At 41.6% G+C, this 22862-nt stretch overlaps 1 protein-coding gene across 25 annotated transcripts; it reads left to right on the top strand.

The window, feature by feature from the left end:
- The first annotated feature begins 296 nt into the window (after positions 1 to 296).
- On the top strand, positions 297 to 20208 carry LOC100274688 (uncharacterized). 25 transcript variants are annotated; one of them, XM_035965230.1, is made up of 23 exons: positions 347 to 594; positions 735 to 862; positions 955 to 1115; positions 2006 to 2094; positions 2174 to 2229; positions 5402 to 5563; positions 5651 to 5738; positions 5832 to 6062; positions 6158 to 6325; positions 7764 to 7954; positions 8091 to 8174; positions 8269 to 8388; positions 8472 to 8658; positions 8750 to 8910; positions 9525 to 9596; positions 16024 to 16100; positions 17544 to 17738; positions 18051 to 18123; positions 18190 to 18276; positions 18785 to 18922; positions 19120 to 19322; positions 19399 to 19561; positions 19716 to 20208. In XM_035965230.1, exons 5-23 carry the CDS (start codon positions 2203 to 2205, stop codon positions 19845 to 19847), a joined length of 2559 nt encoding a protein of 852 aa, XP_035821123.1. In that variant the 5' UTR covers positions 347 to 594; positions 735 to 862; positions 955 to 1115; positions 2006 to 2094; positions 2174 to 2202; the 3' UTR covers positions 19848 to 20208. The 25 variants fall into 25 exon arrangements, 22 of the variants coding, with proteins under 22 accessions (XP_020404109.1, XP_008668802.1, XP_035821150.1 ...); XM_035965232.1 differs by having other exon boundaries at positions 371 to 602; positions 731 to 862; XM_035965233.1 differs by having other exon boundaries at positions 376 to 602.
- Positions 20209 to 22862: the final 2654 nt, after the last annotated feature.

The following is a 22862-nucleotide window of genomic DNA, read 5'->3' as shown; positions in this document are numbered from 1 at the left end:
TAGGCTATAAATTGGTTACGTATCATTGTGAAAATCCACGAACAAGGCAAGGCTAGTAAATCATCCTTTATTCTTCCTAAGAAAAACTTATAGGATTCTACCGTAAAACCATTCGAACGAGGAGCTTTATTACGTTCCATCCGCAAAACTGCCTTGCGGATTTCAGACATGTTTGGTTTGTGGCTAACTATGCCATACTTTGCCTAAGGTTAGTCATTTGAATTGAAGAACTAACCTTAGGCACAAAAGTGTGGCAAAATGTGGCAAATTAGTCAACGAACCAAACAAGCCTTTCATCCACAGAGAATGGTGCCGTGAAAATTGTGTTTTCGGTATTTGAAACCTAGGGGATATCATGACTATCGCAACCGGCCAACAGGAAATTTCAGCCGGGCATCCCCAATTCATCTTCCCCACGCCGCGTCCGCGTCCGGACCGGACACCGGCGGCACCTCCTCCTGCCTCCACTTCACCAGTTCATCGGGCGCCGGAAGTGGGAGCCATCCGCCGCCGCCACATATCTGTCCTCTTCGGCGCTGACTGGGGCTCAGCCGCTCGAAGCTCCATCCCGCCTCCCGTCTTCGCCGCCGCTCGGTAAGCCGGTAAAGGGTTCATCCTGTTCTAAACAACTTGGGAGCTGTTTGGTTGGGCTTTTTTTGGTCCGTGATCCATCGCGGTGGGAGTCGGCTCCTTCCCATTCCATCTCATTACCGCTCGGTTTACGGCGCAGTCAGATCCCTCGACGCGACGGTCGTGTCTTGACTCTCCACCACGCGACTCCACCCAGCTCTTCTCCACGCGACTGCAGAGCGACGATCGGAGGCGCCGCCATCGCACAATCCACCGTCGCTGCCTGCTCCTGGTGTGTCCTCTCTCCTCTCTCCTCTCCCTCTCCATCTCCGTCTCAAATCTTTTACCCAAACCCTAACCCCGACTGCTATCTATTCTTGTAAGTGATACTCTCACAAGATCCGCTGCTACATCCATTTCTTCTTCTTCCACGTTGCTGGGAGGAGACGGGCGCAAGGATTTGTGCGAGGGAGAAAGAAAGGGAAGGAAAGGGGATAGGACGGGAGGAGGAGCACGACTGCTTACCACTTATTCTTCCCAGCCCGGTACCGTAGATTTCTCTTGTTCTGTGTAGTGTGCTTTCTAATTTGTCGTATATATATAAATATGTGGAAATATATTATAAATAATTTCCTTTGAATTTGACTTGTACAAGTTTCTATAATTTTTACATGTAATGCATCAGTTATATGTTTTCCATATCTGCATGTGCACAGGAGTAGCGCCATTTGCCAACAGCAACAATACGCGCTTGTAGCAATTTCGGTCGGTAGTGAACGCAATAAACAAACACCGTTAGGGGATCTAATGGCGCTGTTCAAATAAAACAAACAAATCCAGGTAATCATTACACTGTAAACCGATAGCACCTGCAGCCCATTCCATTACCATTCCTATTAACTAGAGTGAACCAAACACTACCTTGATGTATTCATCTTGATGTATTCATGGGCATGGTAACAAAATTTCAGAACCTACAAGTCTGTCTATAAGCGTCTACAGTTCATTACGACCTGACTCGGCCACCGCTCGTATCTCCATCTCAGGATGTATGATGGGCATTTTATCAATAATGTTCCAGTAGCGTCTTTCAAAAAGAGAAAAAAAACGAGGCTCAATTTGCAGACAGAAGAACAGAGCTTCCATAAAACAAGATGTTGATAAATGGGCTAGCTCTTGTCAAAAACACTACCAGTGATGAATAAACAGGCTGCGAAGCTCCTCCGTTCTTTTTTATTTATCACGGTTTAGTTAAAAATGAACTACCGACAACAAATATTTGAAGTGTTACTGTGATTTGAAAAAAGGTGTGCACGTGTAATTTGGATTACCTAACAAACAAAGATGCTTAGATATGCTAATACGCTGGCCTCGAATGGAGCAACATTCTCAATGCAAAGGGTGACCATATCAATCTGACAATCTGCATGTACAGGCTACCATCACTATTCGCCTGATTGGATGACTGTATCCAGACGCGCAGGCTCGGGTGGCCCTGGCTGACCCGATACGGCAATTTTCTGCGTACGAGTAGATGCAACCAAATAGCTATAAAATGGCTTGTTTTGCATCCGCTCATGCAGTCTGCATCTCCCTTGTGTAGGCAACCAAACATGAGCTCAGATAGAGTCAATGCATATGGTGGTTCAAGACGAGACGGTACGGGTAACCAAACATATGTTATCTGAACTCAGTGGTCTCTTATCGTACGAGTCTACCGATTACCATGCTTGCCGAAGCCGTCGTTGCCGACGAGTTTGATGCCGGAGCGGTTGGCCTCCGCCTGGAGGCCCGGATGTACCTGGCCGGCCGGGCCGAGAGAAGCAAACATCGGCCCGGCCCACTCTAGCGCGAGCTGCTTGAGCTTGTCGACCCAGACACGGTTACATATCTCGTGTTAGTTCATAGCCTGGCCCAACCGGTAAGCTATACTGACAACTTTACTACCCGTCTCGCGCGAGCGGAACACATTCCGCTTGTCCTCTCTCGCCGCTGCTCCGACGAGCTCGCCGGCGCCGACTCCCCTCCCGTCGGACCAGCCCGCCGAAAGCGGCCGGACGAACGAGAGGCTTCCCTCCCCTCGCACTTGCCTGCCTCGTCGCCTTCCTGAGCCTCTTTCTGCGCCCGGCCACGGGCTCGCGGCCCCACGCCCGAGCACGTGCAGCAGGCGCCGAACCCGCCTCCTGTGCCACCCCATCGGAGCTCGCCGGCCACGTGGAGGGATTCCTTTTCCTCGCAGCATTCCTCGTCGCCGACGGCTTCGTCGTGCTCCAGGGGTTGGATTGGCGTGGAGCGGAGAGCAGTGCAAACCTGGGATTGAATTCTGGTGTAGGTAAGGAACCCTAACTTGCTCAGGTTGATTAGCTGATTTATGCGATGGAAGGTGTCAGTAATTTCTCTTATTTGCTCCATATGTGGTACTAACGGATTACTTTGCTACCTGATGGAGTGCTAATCAGTAATCAACCCACATCCTTTTTTTGAGGTTTAGTTGAAAATCCCATGACTGAGCGCCCAACGCTAGGTCCGTCCTTAATCTTGCCATTGGTCTTTCTTAGGCAACTGCAACAACCTGTCGCTGCTCCTATGCTCCGGTAGCTCAACTGACTTACTAGTGACCAGCTTTCTGATCGATCTATGGAGGCAGGAATACATCTATTTCAAAGTAGCTTGGTCGTCCTGTGTGTCACGTCCATGCTGATTTTCTTTTTACCCAGTGATTCATCGTTAAGATGCTTTGTGGTTCCGGAGATTCTCTAACACATTCTGGGCTGGACATTGTTGGTAATAAATTTGATTCATTTGCTCCTGTGCGGTAGTATATGGTTTCATTCCAATGCAGAAGCTGAGGCGCAATAACAGTACCTGGAGATTTGGTAACATACTTATAGTCTTAGCTATGAATGTTAGCAGAAATAGCTTCCGGACAAAATGTTAGCTGTTCTAAATCAACGCATCTTCACAGGAAATTGTGCGTCCGTGCTTATAAGTAGGGATGTTTCATTTATTAGCCCGTTTCCGTAACATATCAGTGACGCGTTTTAGCGTTTATTTGCAGCTACATCCAGCTATATTAGAGTGTTTTTTTTTTTGAAAAAAAGATAATTGTAATAAAAGCTCAGTAGTCTCTCTCTCTCTCTCTCTTAAATACACTCTTAATGCTAGACTGAATAAAAAGCTAATGCTACTGGATTTGAAATTAGTCCTGAACTTCCGGTGCTCAACAGTGCACTTGGGAGATTATCAAGTCATCCGACTATCGTGATTAGTTGGGCTTTTCAGTGCCATGGCAATCAGTTATGCACTACGATTAGTCACTATTAGTCGGGATTGGTCGGGATTTTTAGTGCCATGGCGATCAGTTATGCACTACGATTAGTCACTATTAGTCGCAATTGGTCGGGCTTTTCAGTACCATGACATCAGTTATGCACTAAGGCTGATCACTATCAGCCGCAATTAGTCGCGCTGATCGGTGCCAGGGCAACTAGGGTTGATTAGACGACTTGCAAACACTGTGGGACTTCTGGACACCCATAGACTTAAATGAATGAACATTGTGGGAGAAGTGGACTTGATGTGACATTGTGAAGTTATACTTATTTTTCTATAAGTTGCCGTTAAGGTGCAGACTTCGCTGCACGATGCTAGAGCTGTAAATTTGCCTCCCACCTCCCATCTCATTTTTTTTGTTTTACCTTTTATGGCTAAAATCTTGAGGGGTTGTTTTTTTAATAGGAATTTGACAGTGTTCTTAATTTCTCATAGTTCTTTACCTTCTTTATCCCTTTGGATTGGGGTAATAGGCTTGAATTCCTATTGGAATCCTTTCTTTCCTTAGCTTGTTGACATCAGGGAGAAGTGAATAAAATGCCAGTAATGATAATAATAGACACCAACATTAATAATGACCATTGAAGTCCTCAAGTACTCTTATGCATCATGCTAAACTCCTATGGTAGAAGGTGATTTGAAACCATTATCTTGTAGATATTTTTCTAACCTTAGCACATTAATAGTAAGATAAGACAGAGGAGTTTGTGATTGGTATGTGAAAGATCTGATGTGGAAGCCTTCTGTTGAATTTGATTCGCTTTACAAGGGTCTTTTTGGTTCTCAGCCAAAGATCCAATCAAAATTTTGTACGTCCTGAATTGCCACAGCAAAAATGAACAACTACAATCTTAAGAACACAGGCTGTGTGGCCCATGTTTTGGCTTGGTTACATACAAAGCTAGAACGCTAGATGTCACCTCCTGGTTTACTGTTTAAACATGCCATTTTCTTGTTATCAGTCTTTGATTAACATATCTTCTCAACTATGCATCTGATGTGTAATGATGCAATCCATTTGAACTGTTGTATTACTTATTACAATCAGACCAATAAATGAAGATCTGTGCTTGATGCTAAAATAAGTTAGTGTCGTGTCATACTCACAGTTTTGGCAAACTTTGGTATGGCTTCTGTCCAAGTACTGTTTTCCTTATTATTTTGCATCGCTTGTGAATCATTACGGCCACAGCCCAACGTACTTTTCTCACAGCTTTGGCATCATCAACTTTTTTGTTTGGTTTACTAGAGTCACAAACCGAAACCAAACAAATTTCAAGTAATAATGCTATATAGAACCCAAAATTTCAGTTGTAATTTGGTTTCAAAAAAGTGCAAGCTGACCATAAAAGCTGAGTACCTGTGCTTATTATATTACTTGAGTTGTTCTGAAATGGTTGCTGGATTTTACATGTTGCTTTGTTGTCCTTTTAAAGTACCCATTTTGCTGTTTTTGGATATGCCATTTTGCGTTTTCGTTATTAGTTTATTTTTACAGATGGATTCCACAGCTCTTCAATATGAAAACCAAAAATTGGTGCAACAACTGGAGGTACAGAAGTCCGAAATGCATGCATTGGAGCGCAAGTTCAAGGAGCTTAGTGATGATCAATGTTCTTATGACAAGACTCTGATTTCTTTGAATAAACTGTGGAATCAGGTTCCTTCCTTTGCGTCTGATATGAAAATTTCTGTATGGACCTTTTCCACTCCAACATGTTTCTCATTATGGCTATGTATATTATAGCTGATTGATGATTTGGTTCTGCTTGGAGTACGGGCTGGTGGGGATTTGGATAATTTGCAAGCACTTGACCATGAAGAGTTATCAGAAGGTTGCGACAAATTTGGTTAACGTTGCCTTTTAAGGTTCAATTCATTTCAGCAGTGATGCTTTTTTAGCTGATTGTTTACTCATTGTTCCACAGAATCTTTGGAGTCGTGTCCTTCCGAGGAGATATTTCTCTTAAGGCTCTTGAAGACAAACAACATCAGAGATAATAGTGACACTAGCTTGTTGAAATTTGTTGAAGAAGCTCTTGCTTTTCGGTCTTCAGCAACTGTTACTTTGATGAAGTCCCTGCAAGAGACTATTTCTTCGCAGCAAGCTAGAAGTGAGTCTTTGTCTTTAGCTTTGAATGGACAAAAGTCAAATGAAGGTAGAAACGGAAAATTTCACCTTTTTCCTTCTTATTTACTCTGCACCTAAGTTCTCTGCCCATTTTCCATTTGATTAAACTGTATATTTTTTTAGATGTTATTGTTGCCCTTCGAAATCATAATGATTGCTTGAAAGAGGTGGCAGAGAATGCGAGTCAAGCCATCTCTATTATCAACGAGAAGCACAAAAGGTATCTTGATGAGATTGAGGCTTTTAAAAGCAACCATTCAAGGGAGCTACAGGAAATCAAGCGTATTTCAGGTATTAAAATCTTCCATCTGGCTTCAATTTGGGTAAAAGTGTGCTGCATTAGCATTTAAGATGATTCCTTCACAACTCTTTACTCTTCATATACTACTATCCCTGAGTCACAAATAGGTGATGGTTTTAGACATTGGCATGATGTCTAAAAATTTTCGACTACAGTTGTCTGTTGTAATATATTTGTAATACGTAAAAAAAGTATATTATTATTATAACGCTATTATCAATTCAAAACTACTCATATGATCACCATATCAAAGCTCAACACATAAAAAGTAATTTGTGACCGGAATCTTGAATGGTTGTCATGTAGGTTATTGATTGGTAGATAAGTGTCACACCCGATTTTAAGGGCAAAACCGAATGCATAGCATATGCGTGTCAGGATCTATTTTCACACATATGTTGACGTCACAAGTGTAATATATCAAAGGAACAATGCATAAAAGCGTAAATAAAGATTATAGTAATATATTACACTTTGAACAGACTTAATGTCTTAACCTTTACTCATCAAAGTACAACAGAGTATGGGCATCCTTCCACAGGAAGATGATTGGGGGAATCACTAGACTAGCATCCATCGAATTCACCATCATAATCTTCATCTGCATAACCTTCCGATCAAAATTAAGCAAGGATGAGTACATTTATGGTTGGTACTTAGCAAGTGGGTGAAAATGCAAAACTAATAAGGTAAGGTTGAGGTTTACTGTGGTTAGCATTTTAGTTGGTCAACATTTTATTATCAACACCTGATTACTAAGTATAAGTATATATCAAACCCAATTAAGCATAAGTAGCAACCATCATTGTAATAATAATTGTCAGCATAAATACTAATCAACATAATCTCAAACCACTTGAGTAAAACGAAACACGATTTATTTCCATCTTTAAGTTCAACTATCACTAAAAGAAGGTGGCCCATTCCCAACTGAAGAAGATGAATTACCAGGAGAGGCTAAAACATCAAGAGAAGAGGGCATACCAGAGGAAGGTGATGGAGAAGAAGTCAAAGGACAGCGTTTCCCGTGTGTTTGAGAGAAAAAGGAGAGAAAGAGAGACCAAGAGTAACGAGAGGGTGACAACAGGCACAAAGTGCAAACTGTAAAGTGCTGAGGGGGAGGGATTAACCCCTTAATGGGCCTGCTGCGGTGCTGTGGTTAGTTTACCTGGATAGCAGGTGGGCCTTTTGGATTTTTCGGGCTGAGAATGCATGACATAGAATGAAGAACGTGGCCGAGCTAAAATATACACATGCATATAATTGTATATACATATATACTTGTTTTTTTAGCAAGACAGTAAGGTATTCCCAGGAATACCCGAACATCCATATAGGATCCACCCATGAGTCTGACCATTGTAGTTTGGCTAACCTGATCTAAAAAATAAACAAACTCATAATGCAAATGCTTTTGTCGGATTGCAGGTGAGCTAGAGGAAAGCATTGCAGAGCTTGAGGAAAGTCAAAGGAAGTTGGTTGTGCTCCAGTTGCAGAGGCATGGTTCTGTAATGGATGCATCTGGGGCAAATGCTGTGAATGGTGGTATTTCTACTCATAAATCTTCAGATAAAAGTATGAGCTGGCAAGACCTCAAAGATGCTGTTGACGCAGCTAAGGTAATTGTGAACTGTAATCATGTTAATCTTCAAATTTCTTTAGATCCTGTTTGGAACTCCTATCTTCTCAGTTTTCATCTTAGTGGTGTGTTTGATCTTTCCCTGCTAATTTGTGGATTTTTCAAACTGAGTGCAGACCCTCGCAGGAAACCGTCTATTAGAACTCCATCAGACTCAAGAGGATAATCTGATACTATCCAAGGAGCTGGGAGATCTTGAGGTTGTTACCTTGATTTGTAGTGCAGGGTTGGCATTTTTGTATTTTAAGTTGGATCCTGTTTTTTTCCCCTTATTTCACTGTCCTATGCATGCAGGGGCAATTGAAAGATGAGAAGTATGTCTTGGTATCCAAACCGTACATGATTCTTAATGATAAACTACAACATTTGAATGCTGAGATAGAGCGTTATAGAGGGTTGGTTGAAGTTTTACAGGTTTGGTTTCTGTCTTCTGTTATACTGCTTTGTATTGCATTTGCTTTGGTTTTTCCGAGCTTTTCTTCATTGTGTGAATTTAGAATGACAAGGACCAGCTCATGCAAAGGGAGAAAGAAATTTCTGCAAAAGCAGAATCGCTCGACAGTGTTAAACAAACCATTATCACATATGAGAAAAAAATTGAAGAACTGGAAACTCAAATTCAGATACTCTTTTCTGAAAAGAATGATCTCGAAACCAAGGTTGAGGAGACTTTGCAAGATTCAGGTAGATGGGACATGTCACATATGCACCTTATTTAAGGACTGGGTGGGGCAGTTGCTCATCTCTTCTTGATTGTTTCCATTTATGCTTTTAGGTAAGAAAGACTTCAAGAATGAGATTCATGTTATGGCTGCAGCACTCTCCAATGAACTGGGTATGATGGAGAATCAGTTGAGTCGATCAAAGGATGCAGCTTCTGAAGCACTTGCATTGCGTGAGCAAGCTGAATCATTAAGATCATTGGTAGCTAAAAAGGTTTGTCTTTGATCTGGTCAACCATTCCTTGCATACCGTATCCTTTATTTTGCCTATGTCGAGTTGTTTTGTAATATTCTTATTCATGTAACCTAACATTGTTTTAAAGCTTAGCCTGTCGGAAGTTAGCTTCCCACGTACTCTTGAAAAACATTCATGCATATATTTCTTCCACTCAGTTCTTTTTCTCCCCTAATTTCAAAGTGATGGTTGGTTCCCCACCCTGCCACTCTTGGGACTGAACCTGGATAGTTCAAGCCCATAACGACTGAAAGTACATGCTTATGGAGTTGTGGTTCCATGCTATTCCAGTCCTTCAGTTCATAATTTTAGATTTCCCCTGGTTTCTCTTGATGTGCTACTCATTTGGCACTCATCTGTCTGACATATATTATATATAGCATATTAATGGAGCATTACGTTAGTTTGTTTATTATCACTGTGGATTCTCCACATAAATTTCATGATTGTATGATGGTGTTAGGTTAACTTTCTCTAATGTTTCAGCAGAGTTATCTGTCGCGTACTTCTATATGCTGCAATCCTCTTCTGCAGACTTTGCAAAGAGCTAGGAAAATGACTAGTACATATGATGAAATATGTTGAATTTTCAGATTGAGGAACACAAGAAGATTTCGGATAAATACAACTCACAAGTAATTGAGATCAAGTCCCTCAAGGCATTGGTATGTTGTCCTAATAACTTCTGTCTCCTTAAAGGTGGTGCTAAACTGCTAATAGCCTGAGAAATCGATACATATATTTACCCCTTGGGAAAGTTAGTGTGTTTCCTTGGTCTCTCTTCGTGTTGTAGAGCTTGTATCAAAGACACCAGTAGCAGCTATATCATGTTTTTGTCTTTGTGCTAGCAAGGACATTTGACTTTGTAGTGGTGAAGAGCTCGATTGGTTAGTACATCATTTTAATAATAGGCTTGATTCCTAGCTTCTGTAAATACACTAGTATGTTGTCAATTAACATATCATTTGGTCTTTCAATTTTATGTATCAATATGTAATCAGCTTTGCAGTTAGTTTTTTTTCCGGAACGCAGGAGGACTGCGTGACATTATATTAAGAGGAGAAATAGGGTCCTAAGGGACCAGTACAAAAAAATCAGAGGCCTCCTTACGGTGGCCACCAACAAGCATACAAAAACTCATCCATGACTAACTACACCAAAGAAAAAACGACCAAAGCCTAGACTCCAACAGATAAGAGGTGGCCAAGCAGGCCCTGAAGAGCCGAGGCTCCTGCTGCACACCAAAGAACGCACTCATCAGCCACAGCCTGTTGGACAAACTGAACTCTTTTTCCATCGAACACACAAGAATTCCTGTGTTTCCAAATCTCCCAAGCGACGAGCACAATGAAGGAGTTGAGGCCAGTTCTATGCTCTTTGGAGATTATCTTAGTGATTCTGCTCCACCATCTAATAAATGTGTCATCAGCTTCTGGAACAAGACTTTGTAGACCCCATCTAGAGAATAAGAGAAACCAGACTTCTCTAGTGAAGACGCAGGTAGTCAGACAGTGTTGAATGTCTCCACAGCCTGATCACAAAGTGGGCAAGAACTAGGGTGGGGCAGTCCTCTTTTTGCAAGTCTATCGGCAGTCCAACAACGGTTCTTAACTGCCATCCAGATGAAAAATCTGCATTTTAGAGGAGCCCGAGTCTTCCAGATGTGTTTCCATGGGCCAAATTTAATTGCTCCATTAAAGAATGCCTCATAAGCTGATTTGCTAGAATAGATCCCATGCTTGGATAGGCACCAGGAATGCTGATCCGGCGTAACTTGCTGCAGTTCCACTCTGCCCAAAAGGTTCCAGAGTTGCAGATACCTTGGCGTCGCGGCACTATCCAGATCACGGCGTCGTGACCGCCGTATCCTCTGCTCGTATGGCGTCGCCACAGCAGGGAAGGCGTCGCCATGGCGTTGGAGGTTGGCAAGGCGGGCGCTGCGTCTCTACGCGCGCGGAAGACGAGTGGGGGAGCAGCGCGCGGGAAGCGGGAAATATGTCATTGACTGCGCGGGAAATGAGTTAGCGAGCGCGCGACGAGCAGCATCGCGCAGCAGCACCTTGGAATTCGGCGTTGGCCGCGCCGCTGCCTCCATCCAGCTGCTCCTCCGCCTCCATCCGGTGGTCCGGCCTGCATCTCTGAGATCCACCCGCCGACCTGCATCTCCGAGCTCCGGCCTGCGCTTCTTCCTCCCCCGTGCGTCTTCCTCTGCCCGCCCGCCTGTAATTCTTCCTCCCCTTGCGTTTGCGCTTCTTCCTCCCCTGCGCTTCTTCCTTTGCTCGCCTGCCTGTGCTTCTTCCTCCCCCTGCAGTTGCGCTTCCACCTCCCTCCACGCCAGCTATGCGCCTCTGCCTTTGTTGCATGTGGTAGTCGCAACTCGCCAGTGCTCTTTACAACTACAAGTCAGGTAGTGCCCTCTATCCAGCTACTAATTGTTATATAGCTGTGTCCTGTGTGCTTTGTGAATGTGTGCATGTGTACAGATAGGTTGCTTTGTGAATGTGTGCTTTGTGCTATTGCAAGTGTTAGGTTATTTTGCGCCTAGGTGATGCTCATCTAATTCGCCTAGGCGTTATGAAGGGGGTGGGTCACCATGTCTCGCCTTAACGCCTTAATAATCTTGGCAGATACTCCCTAAAACTTGTACTGTCAGAGCCCCTTGAATGTCAGAGGCCCATTTTCTGTTTTGTAGACCTTGGGACACAGATCGCTGTTGTCTAGCTCTTTTGGGGAGCAATTGAAGCAGGTTAGGTGCCCATTCTGCAGCAGTTTTACCTTGTATCCAGCGATCTATCCAGAATTTGGTTGATTCTCCATAGCCCACTTGGGTAACAACAGCAACGTTGCATAAAGCTTGCGCAATTGGAGGTACCCTAATGGGGAGACCTTCCCAAGGTTTCTCAATGGCCTGCATGCCCGAATTCACGTCTTTCATTTGTATCAAAAGTAAAATCACACATGGGCTGTGGATGTTGTAATGATCGTAGGTATACCGGCATTAGGTTGAGGAAATAAGGTTTGGACCATCTATTTACTTTGGGGTAGCTTGACCATGAATTATATTCCTTTTCTCTTCTTGAAACTGAATGTTAATGAGCATTCATGGATTCAAATTTCGAGCACAAGTTGCAGTTAAATGCTACTCTCTCCGTCCTGAAATATAGTGCATTATGACATCTAAAATTTGAACTGAAATATAATGTATTTTACATGGTACCATGCTCAGATTTGACAAAGTTAGTTAAAAAGGAAACCGTACTTTGGGAAGAAATTGCTTAATTGGGTTTAGTCCATGGGTACATGCGTCATTGGAGCATTCCCTTAAGTCGTCTTTAATTTTTTGGAAGGCATTTTATTACAGGTCGGAGGGAGTAGGTTGCATGGTTTTCATTCATTTTTTTTTCTCGAACGCGCAGGAGAGTTGCACATCATTATATTAAGAAGAGGGGTCCAAAATAGACCAACAATCACCAATACAATACAAGCCTCCTTACGGAGGACAAAAACAAAGAAACATAAAAACTGCCATAAGAAAGAACTATCCTACAGCTACTACTATTGAGGCCAAATGCCTGCCAAGCCAGCGGCTCCTGCTAGAGACCAATTAATGGCATCATCCCGGATGAACTGCAACAGCTGCTGGGCACACGAAGACTGCCCTCGAAGACACAAGCGTTCCGATGTTTCCACAACCACCAAGCGACTAAAATGACAGTTGAATTGAAGCCTTTGCGCCGACTTTTATCCACCTGCTGCTCTGCATTCCTCCACCAGTCTTGGAAAACATGGTCATGAGGTTGAGGAGTCAAGGTTTGCCAGCCCATTGGGAAAAAACATGCCACCAGATTTGCCTAGCAAATACACAAGACACTAAAAGGTGTTGCGTCGTCTCCTCCTGGTCACAAAGAGGACACCTCTCAAGATGGTCAAGCCCTCGTTGTGCCAGACGATCAGCCGTCCAACACCTATTATGAGTGGAAAGCTAGATAAAGAATTTACACCTTGGTGGTGCCCAACATTTCCATATTCTCTGGCGGGGTTCAAACCCAACATAACCTTCAAAAAACCTATTGTAGGCTGATTTGGAGGAGTGAATTCCTGAGGGTGCCGGTGTCTAGAGATGGTGGTCTGGCACCCCAGGCATGAGTTGAATGCCAAGCAAAACATCCTAGAGCAATAGAAACTCAATCAAGGCCTGCACATGCAGATCCCCCTAATATATTTGATCCACTGCCTATTTAGCAAGGCATCCTTGATTGTCCTTTCTTTGAAAACCCTCTTTGGGAGGAGCTAGTCATTTGGTCCAAGGAGTCCCCGTGCAACCATTTGTCCGTCCAGAAAAGAGTATTTTCCCCATTCCGAACTGAAGTCACCACCGAGAGTGCAAACATAGCTGCAGCATTTGGATGCACTTGAATATCTAACCTAGACCAAGGCCAATCAGGTTGAGTTTTTTTCAACCAAAGCCACCTCATGTTCAACGCCCAACCTAGAGACTCTAGATTGTGAATGCCCAAACCACCTAGATCTAGGGGTCTGCATACTCGATTCCAATTCATTAGACAGTGACCATGTTATGGTCGCTAGATCGGTGAGGGATTGGAGAGGGGTATCGATGGGCAGGAACGTCGGCCGGGGCCTCTGCCCACGACCGAGCAAGAGGAGGGTTTCTCCCTTCTAATTCTTGTCTACTTTATTTCTCATCCATTGATTACATAATAGGTCGGCTGGCCACCCTATCTAGCTAGAGATCCTTATCTCCTTAAAACTCTCCTAAAAACTCTCACCAAACTAACTGCTAACCTTCCTAAATAATCTAAACTAATCTCCTAAATAATCTCAACTAATCTTCTAATCTTATCTCTAACTATCCTTATCTAATCCCCCCTGAAGGGCCCATAGCTGCTGCTGTCGTAGCCCCTTCTTGGGCCTCCTTGGCCCTGACACTACACCCCTCCTGGACTAGCAGCTCGTCCTCGAGCTGCAGCATGACGGGTGCTCAAAGACCGAGTCTACTTGACCCAAAACCGGACACCTAGAAGACAAGCCTTTTACATCTCGGCTTATCTTATTATTGCCCCCATAAGATAAGGCGGACACCTTCCGCGCATTGGACTTGCATGTGTGCAGTCACCTGGATCCCATGGATGCCATCTGGACGAAAAGGGAGCACATGTGACAAAATTTGGCGTTGTCCCTGGAGATGGGCACACCGATGTCCAGGATGTGGTGACAAAATTGGTAGGCGATGCTGCCCATGGAGATGGGGACGCCGATTGCCAGGATGGCGTGACGAAGGTGGCATGTGGCGCAACCCATGGAGATGAGGACGCCGATTGCTAGGACGGCGTGACGAAGGTGGCATGCGGCGCAGTCCATGGAGATGGGGACGCCGGTTGCCAGGACGATGCCACGAAATTGGCAGCAGATGCCATGGGATCGGATCGAAACCCAAGCTAGCCGATACCAGATGTTATGGTCGCTAGATTGGTGAGGGATTGGAGAGGGGTATCGATGGGCAGGAACGTCGGCCGGGGGCCTCTGCCCACGACCGAGCAAGAGGAGGGTTTCTCCCTTCTAATTCTTGCCTACTTTATTTCTCATCCATTGATTACATAAATAGGCCGGCTGGCCGCCCCTGTCTAGCTAGAGATCCTTATCTCCTTAAAACTCTCAACAAACTAATTGCTAACCTTCCTAGATAATCTAAACTAATCTTCTAAATAATCTCAACTAATCTTCTAATCTTATCTCTAACTATCCTTATCTAACCCCCCCTTGGAGGGCCCATGGCTGCTGCTGCCGCAGCCCCTCCGTGGTCCTCCTTAGGCCCTGACAGACCCCCTTTAATATCTCTCCTTCCCTTCCATAGGAAGCCTCTCCTTATCTTGTTAATTGCCTTAATCATCCATTTGGGGCATTGTAAGGCAATGAAATGGTAAACAGGCACTGCCGTGAGAACTGCCTTGACAAGGGCTGCATGTCCCGCAAGATGCATTAAGGCCTCTTTTCATTCCGGTAAATGATAAGCAACCTTATCCACTAACGGAATCAAGTCATTTTTCCTTAGTTTCCTGACTGAAAGAGGCATGCCCAGGTATTTGTAGGGGAAATTCTCCACTTTACATGCCATAACTTCTTGTACCTCCGCTAACTCCTCTTCCCCACATTGGATAGGAGTGACCGAGCTCTTACTAATGTTAGTTACCAACCCTGTAGCATTTTCGAAAATACGCAAAAGCTCCTTTGTCAAGGCCAATTCATCCGTCCTAGATTGTAGAAAAATAACAACATCATCAACATATAAGGAGATCCTTTGGCCATGACCTCTCCTCAACAAAGGTTGCAGATAACCATTCCCACTGCCTTACACACCATCGAGTTTAGGACATTCATAACCATAATGAATAGCATAGGCGATAGAGGGTCCCCCTAGCGTAATCCTCTCTGATGTGAAATAAGGTCACCTGGCTCGCTGTTAACCAACACCCTAGTTGACGAACTCCTTAGCAGCTTGGACAAAATACCGCACCAAACAGGGCAAACCCAAAAATCTCAACACTTCAAGCAAGAAAGGCCATGGCACAGAGTCAAAAGCCTTCGTGATGTCCAGCTTAAGAAGTATCCTAGGCTCCTTCTGCCTGTGCAAAGTCTTAGCAGTCTGCTGCACAAGAATAAAGTTATCATGAATGCACCGACCTTTTATAAAAGCACTTTGACTGTTGGACACTAAAGAAGGGAGCTTTCCAGCCAATCTGTTAGCTAAGAGCTTGGACACAATCTTTGCGAAGCTATGTATCAGACTTATCGGCCTAAAATCCTTAATTTCCAGAGCATCAGGAGACTTAGGTAACAAGGTAATGTAAGCTGAATTGTGAAGGAACAGTCTATTAACATCTCCCTGCATAACCCGGCAGACAGCGGCCATAAAGTCCACCTTAATAAAGTGCCAAACAGAGTTAAAGAACCGCCCAGTAAATCCATCAGGGCCTGGTGCCTTGTCAAAAGGCAGGGATTCGATACCTGCCCAAACATCTTCTTCTGTAATGAACTGCTCTAGGTCGGTTAAGTTGTCAATGAAATTTCATTCAGGTTGAGGAGTTGGAGCAGGAAAAGCAGGAGCTGGAGTTTATTGCAGATATGTACGTGAAAGAAAGTTCTGAGTCTAGGTAAAACTTGTCCATTATTTTTTATATCAATTTTTTAATGCTTAAAAGGTATGCCACTTTTAAAATGGTTTGTAATTGTATTGTTGAACTGTCCTCACAGGATGACTATCTGCTTTAAAATTAAATGTACAATACATCAGGACTGTTAGATAGTTTGTAAATTGCTATTTGATTCTTAGAACTTCTCCAAAGAAATATTTTCGAAATAAATAAATTTATTGCCATATTTGTTTATAGTATGTAAATTCCTCTATTTTCCTAGAGCTTCTTCAAAGCAATGGTTTCTAAATAAATAGATTTATTGCTATAGTTGCTCATGTTCTTAAATTTAATTTATTCTCAACCAAGTTGGGGGTAGGCTGGAGCTGAAACTTAAACATGAGAAGGGGCTAAACGATTTTAAAGAGGTATTAGACTATTAGTAACAGCAATAATAGCACGGTAAAAGGGGACTGAGCCTATATCATGGTCCATGCACTTTGTTATTTTTAAATTTATTGGGGTGCATGCGGGTTTCATGTATATATCTGCCAATGATAATTGATATCTATCTAAGTGTGCTACATGTTGGAATATAATATAAGTGAATTGTCCAGCTCTTTCTATCAGCTTAAGCTTTTAGGTTGAATTGATTGGTGCATTCAACTTAATAATGTCATAAGTTTGAATCCTGGCTAGCGCAATAAAATAAAATAATTGTTGCTCGCTTCTGTTCCACGTCTGAGACCCAAGAGAGGCTCGACGTGAGAGGGAGTGTTGGAATATAATATAAGCGAATTGTCCACCTCCTCCTATCAGTTTAAGCTTTTAGGTTGAATTGGTTGGTGCATGCAACTTAATAGTACCTTTGAATAATCATGACCTGGTCTAACATTTATCAAGCTCTTAGGAAAAGTGGTATTGTGGTAATTGTTAATTTTACCTGCATGTTGCAATTAGGTGGGCGAAAGGGCCTCTAGCCGAGTTGGTTAGGTGGTCTGAGTAGCACTCCTCAGGTTCTAGGTTCGACTCCCCGTGGGAGTGAATTTCAGGTTGTGGTTAAAAAAATCGTCTCGCTTGTCCCACGCTAAAACACATCAACTTGAGTGAGAAGGTTTTCTTCTTAATACAATACTCGAGGGCTGTTTTACCCCCCCCCCCCCCCCCACCCCGCGGCAGGTCGAGTTGCAATTAGGTGGACTATTTGATATAGGACTATAAATGCTGTTGGTAATTACATAGAGACAAATATAGTTCAGAGAATTTAAAATTTAAACATTTTTTTTAAAAGGAAGGTAGCCATGATACTGCAACTATTCTTCTGTGATGAATAGTGGATGATTGAGGAAATGTATGCATAATGCAATAATCACATTTACATACATGTATATTTCATTTTCTTACAACATATATATTATATTTGATTCATTATATCACATAATTTTCTCTACATTGTGCATCTAGGACAATTGCTGATATTGAAGAATCAGAAACCCGAGCTCGCAATCAGGCTGAATATTTGAGGAGCAATCTAGAGGAGCATAGTCTTGAGCTTCGGGTTAAAGCAGCAAATGAAGCTGAAGCTGCATGCCAGCAAAGGCTTTCCTTTGCTGAAGTGGAACTAGAAGAGTTAAGGACCAAAGTAGATGCATCTGAAAGGTTGTCTTTCTGCTCCTGGGGACACTGATATATTTCAAGCTAGAACAATTGATAGCTCTTGGTCCTTATAATTCAATTTATCTGAAAACTTTTCATGATTGTCTCAAGTTGTATGCGACACTCAATTTAGTGTTCTTTAGTTATATGAACTAGTATATTTGCTGGGTGCACGTGATGTATGGTGCACGTGATGTGAAGTGGCAGGTATTAGATGTTAGATCTGTGAATTCAGTAAACATATATATTTGTTTTGTTAAAATTTGATTTTCTATGTCTAAGCCATACTCTTACCTCTGTGATCTGTTCTATCAGAGATGTTGTGGAACTTAAGGAGGCAATAAGAATTAAAGAGGCTGAAGGAGACGCCTATATTTCTGATATCGAGGTTCGTTTTTTTATTTGTCAGTACTGTTTTTGGGTATGAGTAAAATGTATAATATTTGCAATACAGACAGTTGGTCAAGCATATGAAGACATGCAAACGCAAAATCAGCATCTTCTTCAACAGCTTACTGATAGAGATGACTTTAACATAAAGGTATTTATTTGTTCTCTCCTTTTCCACTTTCACGTCAAAGCTGCAAACTCATAACATACAGATTGGAATTGGAGATACATGCCCGGGGTTTTTATGCCAATCTCGGCAATGACACTACCTACTTTATGAAAAGTCATGAAAAGCCGTAAAATTTCAGACAACCTTATTGTTTCTGCCTTGTTAGCGAGCATAATGGGTATGCAAGTGATCAACCATATTTTGATGTGCAATGAAGTGTGAACCTCTGGCAAACAAGGATAACAAGGAACATAATGTACCAGTATTGTGAGTTCTATGGCATATTTTTGCAGATATTGTAGTGACTGAGATAAAAGCTTCACTTACATCTGATTGGCCACCTCATAATGTCTATTAGCTAGTTATTGTTGGAAATTATGCACACTAATCAAGTTCACAGAACTCTTTCTACAGTTTTGCAATGGCAAAAGCAATATAAGCTTTGATTTTCTTTTTAGTTGCTGTCAGTAACTTAAATCTTATATAACAGCTAGTATCAGATAGTGTGAAGATGAAACAAGCTTGTAGTTCCCTTCTCTCTGACAAGCTTATGCTAGAGAAGCAACTCCAGCAAGTTAACACTTCACTGGAGTCATCTAAACTGAAAATTGCCCGTGGCGAAGAGCAGGTATTGTCTTACTTTTGTTTTGATACTTCTTTTATATGGTATCATTTGGTGGCAAGTTACGGTCATTGAATTTTTTTGTGTGCCAACAGAGTCCTAAAAAATAGCAGACATCAACTTTCTAAAAGTATATTTATTTTAGTGCTTACACTCGGAAGTGAGCGAACTGTAATAATGGTTTGCTTCGATGATTCTTATAGATGAAGACTTGTGTAGCGCAAGCTATAAAAACTTCAGCTGAAAACAGACATCTTACTATTAGCCTGGAAAGGATTGCGCTGGAGTTATCCAACACAGATAAGGAACTCAAGTGGCTTCGGTCCTCCGTTGGATCCTCTGAGAAAGAATACGAGCAAACTCAGCAAAAGATATCTGAGCTGAGAGCGTTACTGGAGCACGAGAGGTTAGGCTTCTGTTGCAAGTTAATCTTGCAATGCCGCTGTCTCTCGAAATTTGCTTGTTACCTTTACTTTTTTCAGGAGTGAGAGGCGGCGGCTTGAAGAACAATATGAAGAGGTGAAAAATGAAGTTATGGAGCTGACCTCTGAGACTGAAGAGACTACTGTCCGGAAACTTGAGGATGAAATAAAAGAATGCAAGGGTATTCTCAAGTGTGGTGTATGCTTTGACCGGCCTAAAGAGGTAACATATAATGTACTGTACGTGTTTCTCAATCATGATTTTAGAGGTTTACACCATTCTTAGCTCCACCACGAAGTTCCTGTTTCTTTGTTGGATGATCAATTTTGCCGCCTAAACTGACGAGGATTGTATTTTTCTGTATATTCGTTGACAGGTTGTGATCACCAAATGTTTCCACCTATTCTGCTCGCTATGCATCCAGAGAAACCTCGAGATTCGCCACCGAAAATGTCCTGGCTGTGGAACCCCATTCGGACAAAACGACGTTAGGGAGGTGAAGATATGAACCTCACCAAAGTGACAGTGACAAAACCGACTTGCGTGTGAACAGCAGCAACAAACTCCCTTGTGAATATCGTCTGTTATGTTGGCGAACATCTAGATCTAACTTGCTTTATTACTGGGATTAAAATTAGGATAAGAACTGGAAGAAGTGAAGTTCCTAATTTATTTGCTATCGTGTGTGCTATGTATGATTACCCTTGGCAGCGAGTGGTGTATCTGCTGGGTGTCAATATGCTCGAATTCTAGCTCCTCCCTGCTAGCGGGTGCATGCCAGTTTTATTAAGGCTATTCCATGTACATGGTGTCACACTCTTTAATACATACCACATAGGATGAAAATCTGATGTGACATGTGATTGAAACATAGGGAGACACCACTCATGCACCAGATTATAGACATTGAAATCTGAACCATCTAAATGAACTGTAACTCATACTCTTATATATATCTAACATTTTGTCTTGTGATAACTATGAAACAACATATAATACTATACATTGGAGTAAAAATATATGATGTATTAACTCTAGATATCGTGATAAAAAACGAGTTGGAGAATAACGTAATTAGGGATGGTAGTGGGTAAGTTATCTAAATAGACACAAAGCCATACCTATAACCACTAAAGAAAAAATACTCTATATCCACACTCACTATCCATCTGTGTACAAAATTATGCTATACTCATATCTGCCACAGATAGCGGTATCCATCGGGTACCTATACCCACTAATATTACAGTAGATATGATCATTTGAATCACAAAAGTAGGCACCAAATATATAATGTTGAAAACACGTACCTCATCAATATTGAAAGATGCTAAAATTACATATTTATGCTAGCATGACAAATTTATCGAACCCAACATAATTTTATTATAAGGTCAACAATATTCAGCATTAAAGGACAACATTTAAGCTCATGCATAAAAGAGAACAAGCCACTTAAACCAAGCTCACATGTCATATGTTAGGAAGTTTTTTATCTGGTAGTGACTATGAAATAAGAGAGAACATACCAACGTCCACCATATCCGATGGGTATAAGTATAACAAATGTGTCAATAAAATATCCATAGGTATTAAAATTCGCCACCCATAACCTAATAGGGTTTTTACCCATCGGGTATCGCATTTCGAGTAACCATTGTCATCCCTAAACGCCGTGGTAATTTGCGCCGGTAGTTTGGTGCTCGTGCATGCATACATCTCTGTAGGTAGCTATTTCATACGCACATTAATTAGGTACTTACCACATTACGATTGTCAGGAACGTCAGTGTGCTAAGGATGAGGGTAAGAGCTTCCGGATAAAAACAAAATTTACAGAATTTTGTCAGGAATGGCAGCCTGCCAGAGTTACAGAAGTACCTGTAGTTCCATCATTCCATGCATAGGGCTGTTTGGTTCTTGTCCTCACCTAAGCCATTAGGTCAGACACAACAAGATTCTCTGTGTTAGATAGGTTTGTCTGAGCCTCTAGGAGAAAAACAAAATAGGTCCATGATTGTTTATTTTGTTTTATAACTTCCATGTGTTTTTGATAAGCTACAGTTGTGTTTGAGATTATATCAAGACAGAATATATGAAACCAAAATTCTGTCAATTGATGTGCTTTAGGACTTCGTGTTATGTTTGGGTCTCCTAAGAACTACGGAAAATGAGATCCAAATAGATAGAATCTAAGGAGACATTCTTATAATCCTGAATCTAAAGAGAAATTCCTATAATCCTGAGATCCAAATAGATAGAATCTAAGGAGAGATTCTTATAATCCTACAATTAGTTTTTGAGCATTCTGAAAAGATCTAGACCTTAGTTCTCTTTTAGTGATTAAATTAATGACAATATAAATTTTATCGTAACATATGTTTTAAAGAAACAACGCAATCAGTTTTTGATAATTCTGAAAAGATCTAGACCTTAGTCTAGTTTTTAGTGATTAAATTAAGGACAACATAAATTTTATTGTAACATATGTTTTATAGAAACAACATGAGTTAGGTCACAATAAAATAGAATGACTAGGCTTATGAGTATTCATGCCTTTGTTAACGAAGATCAATGGTGATTTCTAAAGAAATAGAAAAAAAGTCTAAAAGATCAACTAGTTTTAAGTGTCAATAGAATTGTTGGACGCTTAGAGTAATAATATGATATCAATTTTCCTTTAGGCATGCTATAACGGGGGTATGAGATGGGTAACTTAATCTAGGTGAGTCTAGTTAGGTGTGATGGTGTACACTTTTAAAAGCAAGTACTAGATAAACTCAGGAAAGCCCACAAAAAATATATATTTTAAAAAATTAATTCACCCTAACTCAGGCGAGTTCTTCAATAGTGAGATTTTTAATATAGCTTCCCGTGTGCACCATCGTCATATCGATGAGCCTAAAATTGCTCAGCCAAGGAATAGAGTTTTTTTCATCTTAAATAGGACGACCCCCTAATTTATAGGCTGATGTGCTAAGATAAACTCAACCGTGTAGAAGTAAGCCTTTAAAATTTTCACTACGGTTTTTATTTATACTTGAGTATAGAGTATAAAACATAAATACATGTGTGCTCCATTAGGTAGCTGGTATGAATGTGAGTTTAGAACCATCAATCATAATTCAATTCAAATCTCTATTTGTGCACAATTTTAATTTTTTTATCATTTAAATGTGGGGGAGCACTACAACTTGGAATCTAGTGTTTTATACATTATGTAGCTGGTATGAATGTGAGTTTAGAACCATCAATTATAATTCAATTGAAATCTCTATTTGTACATAATTTTAATTTTTTTATCATTTAAATGTGGGGGAGCACTATAACTATGGAATCTAGTGTTTTATACTGTGTTTAGTAGTTTACCCATAAGATCATCCAAAAATATAGACCGCATCATTCATAGAGTGAGGTTTGAATATAAGTATGTGGATGAGTAAGCTACTGGAGATAGCCTTCTAGCAACATAAATGGGCATTGACCTATGTAAACTTTTACAAGATAAACGGGTCTTGGCTCAC

This window comes from Zea mays, chromosome 1 (genome assembly GCF_902167145.1).
Source record: "Zea mays cultivar B73 chromosome 1, Zm-B73-REFERENCE-NAM-5.0, whole genome shotgun sequence".
Lineage (NCBI taxonomy): Eukaryota > Viridiplantae > Streptophyta > Magnoliopsida > Poales > Poaceae > Zea > Zea mays.
Note: the sequence above shows the minus strand (reverse complement) of the source record. Positions and strands in the feature narration are given on the sequence as shown.

Excerpts from the sequence above, each read along its gene's own strand:
- LOC100274688 (XM_008670580.3), top strand. The coding sequence starts at position 356 with ATGACTATCGCAACCGGCCAACAGGAAATTTCAGCCGGGCATCCCCAA. Across the intron at positions 5,739-5,831 it reads CCATGAAGAGTTATCAGAAG|AATCTTTGGAGTCGTGTCCT; the intron begins GTTGCGACAAAT and ends ATTGTTCCACAG. Across the intron at positions 18,277-18,784 it reads GAGATGACTTTAACATAAAG|CTAGTATCAGATAGTGTGAA; the intron begins GTATTTATTTGT and ends CTTATATAACAG.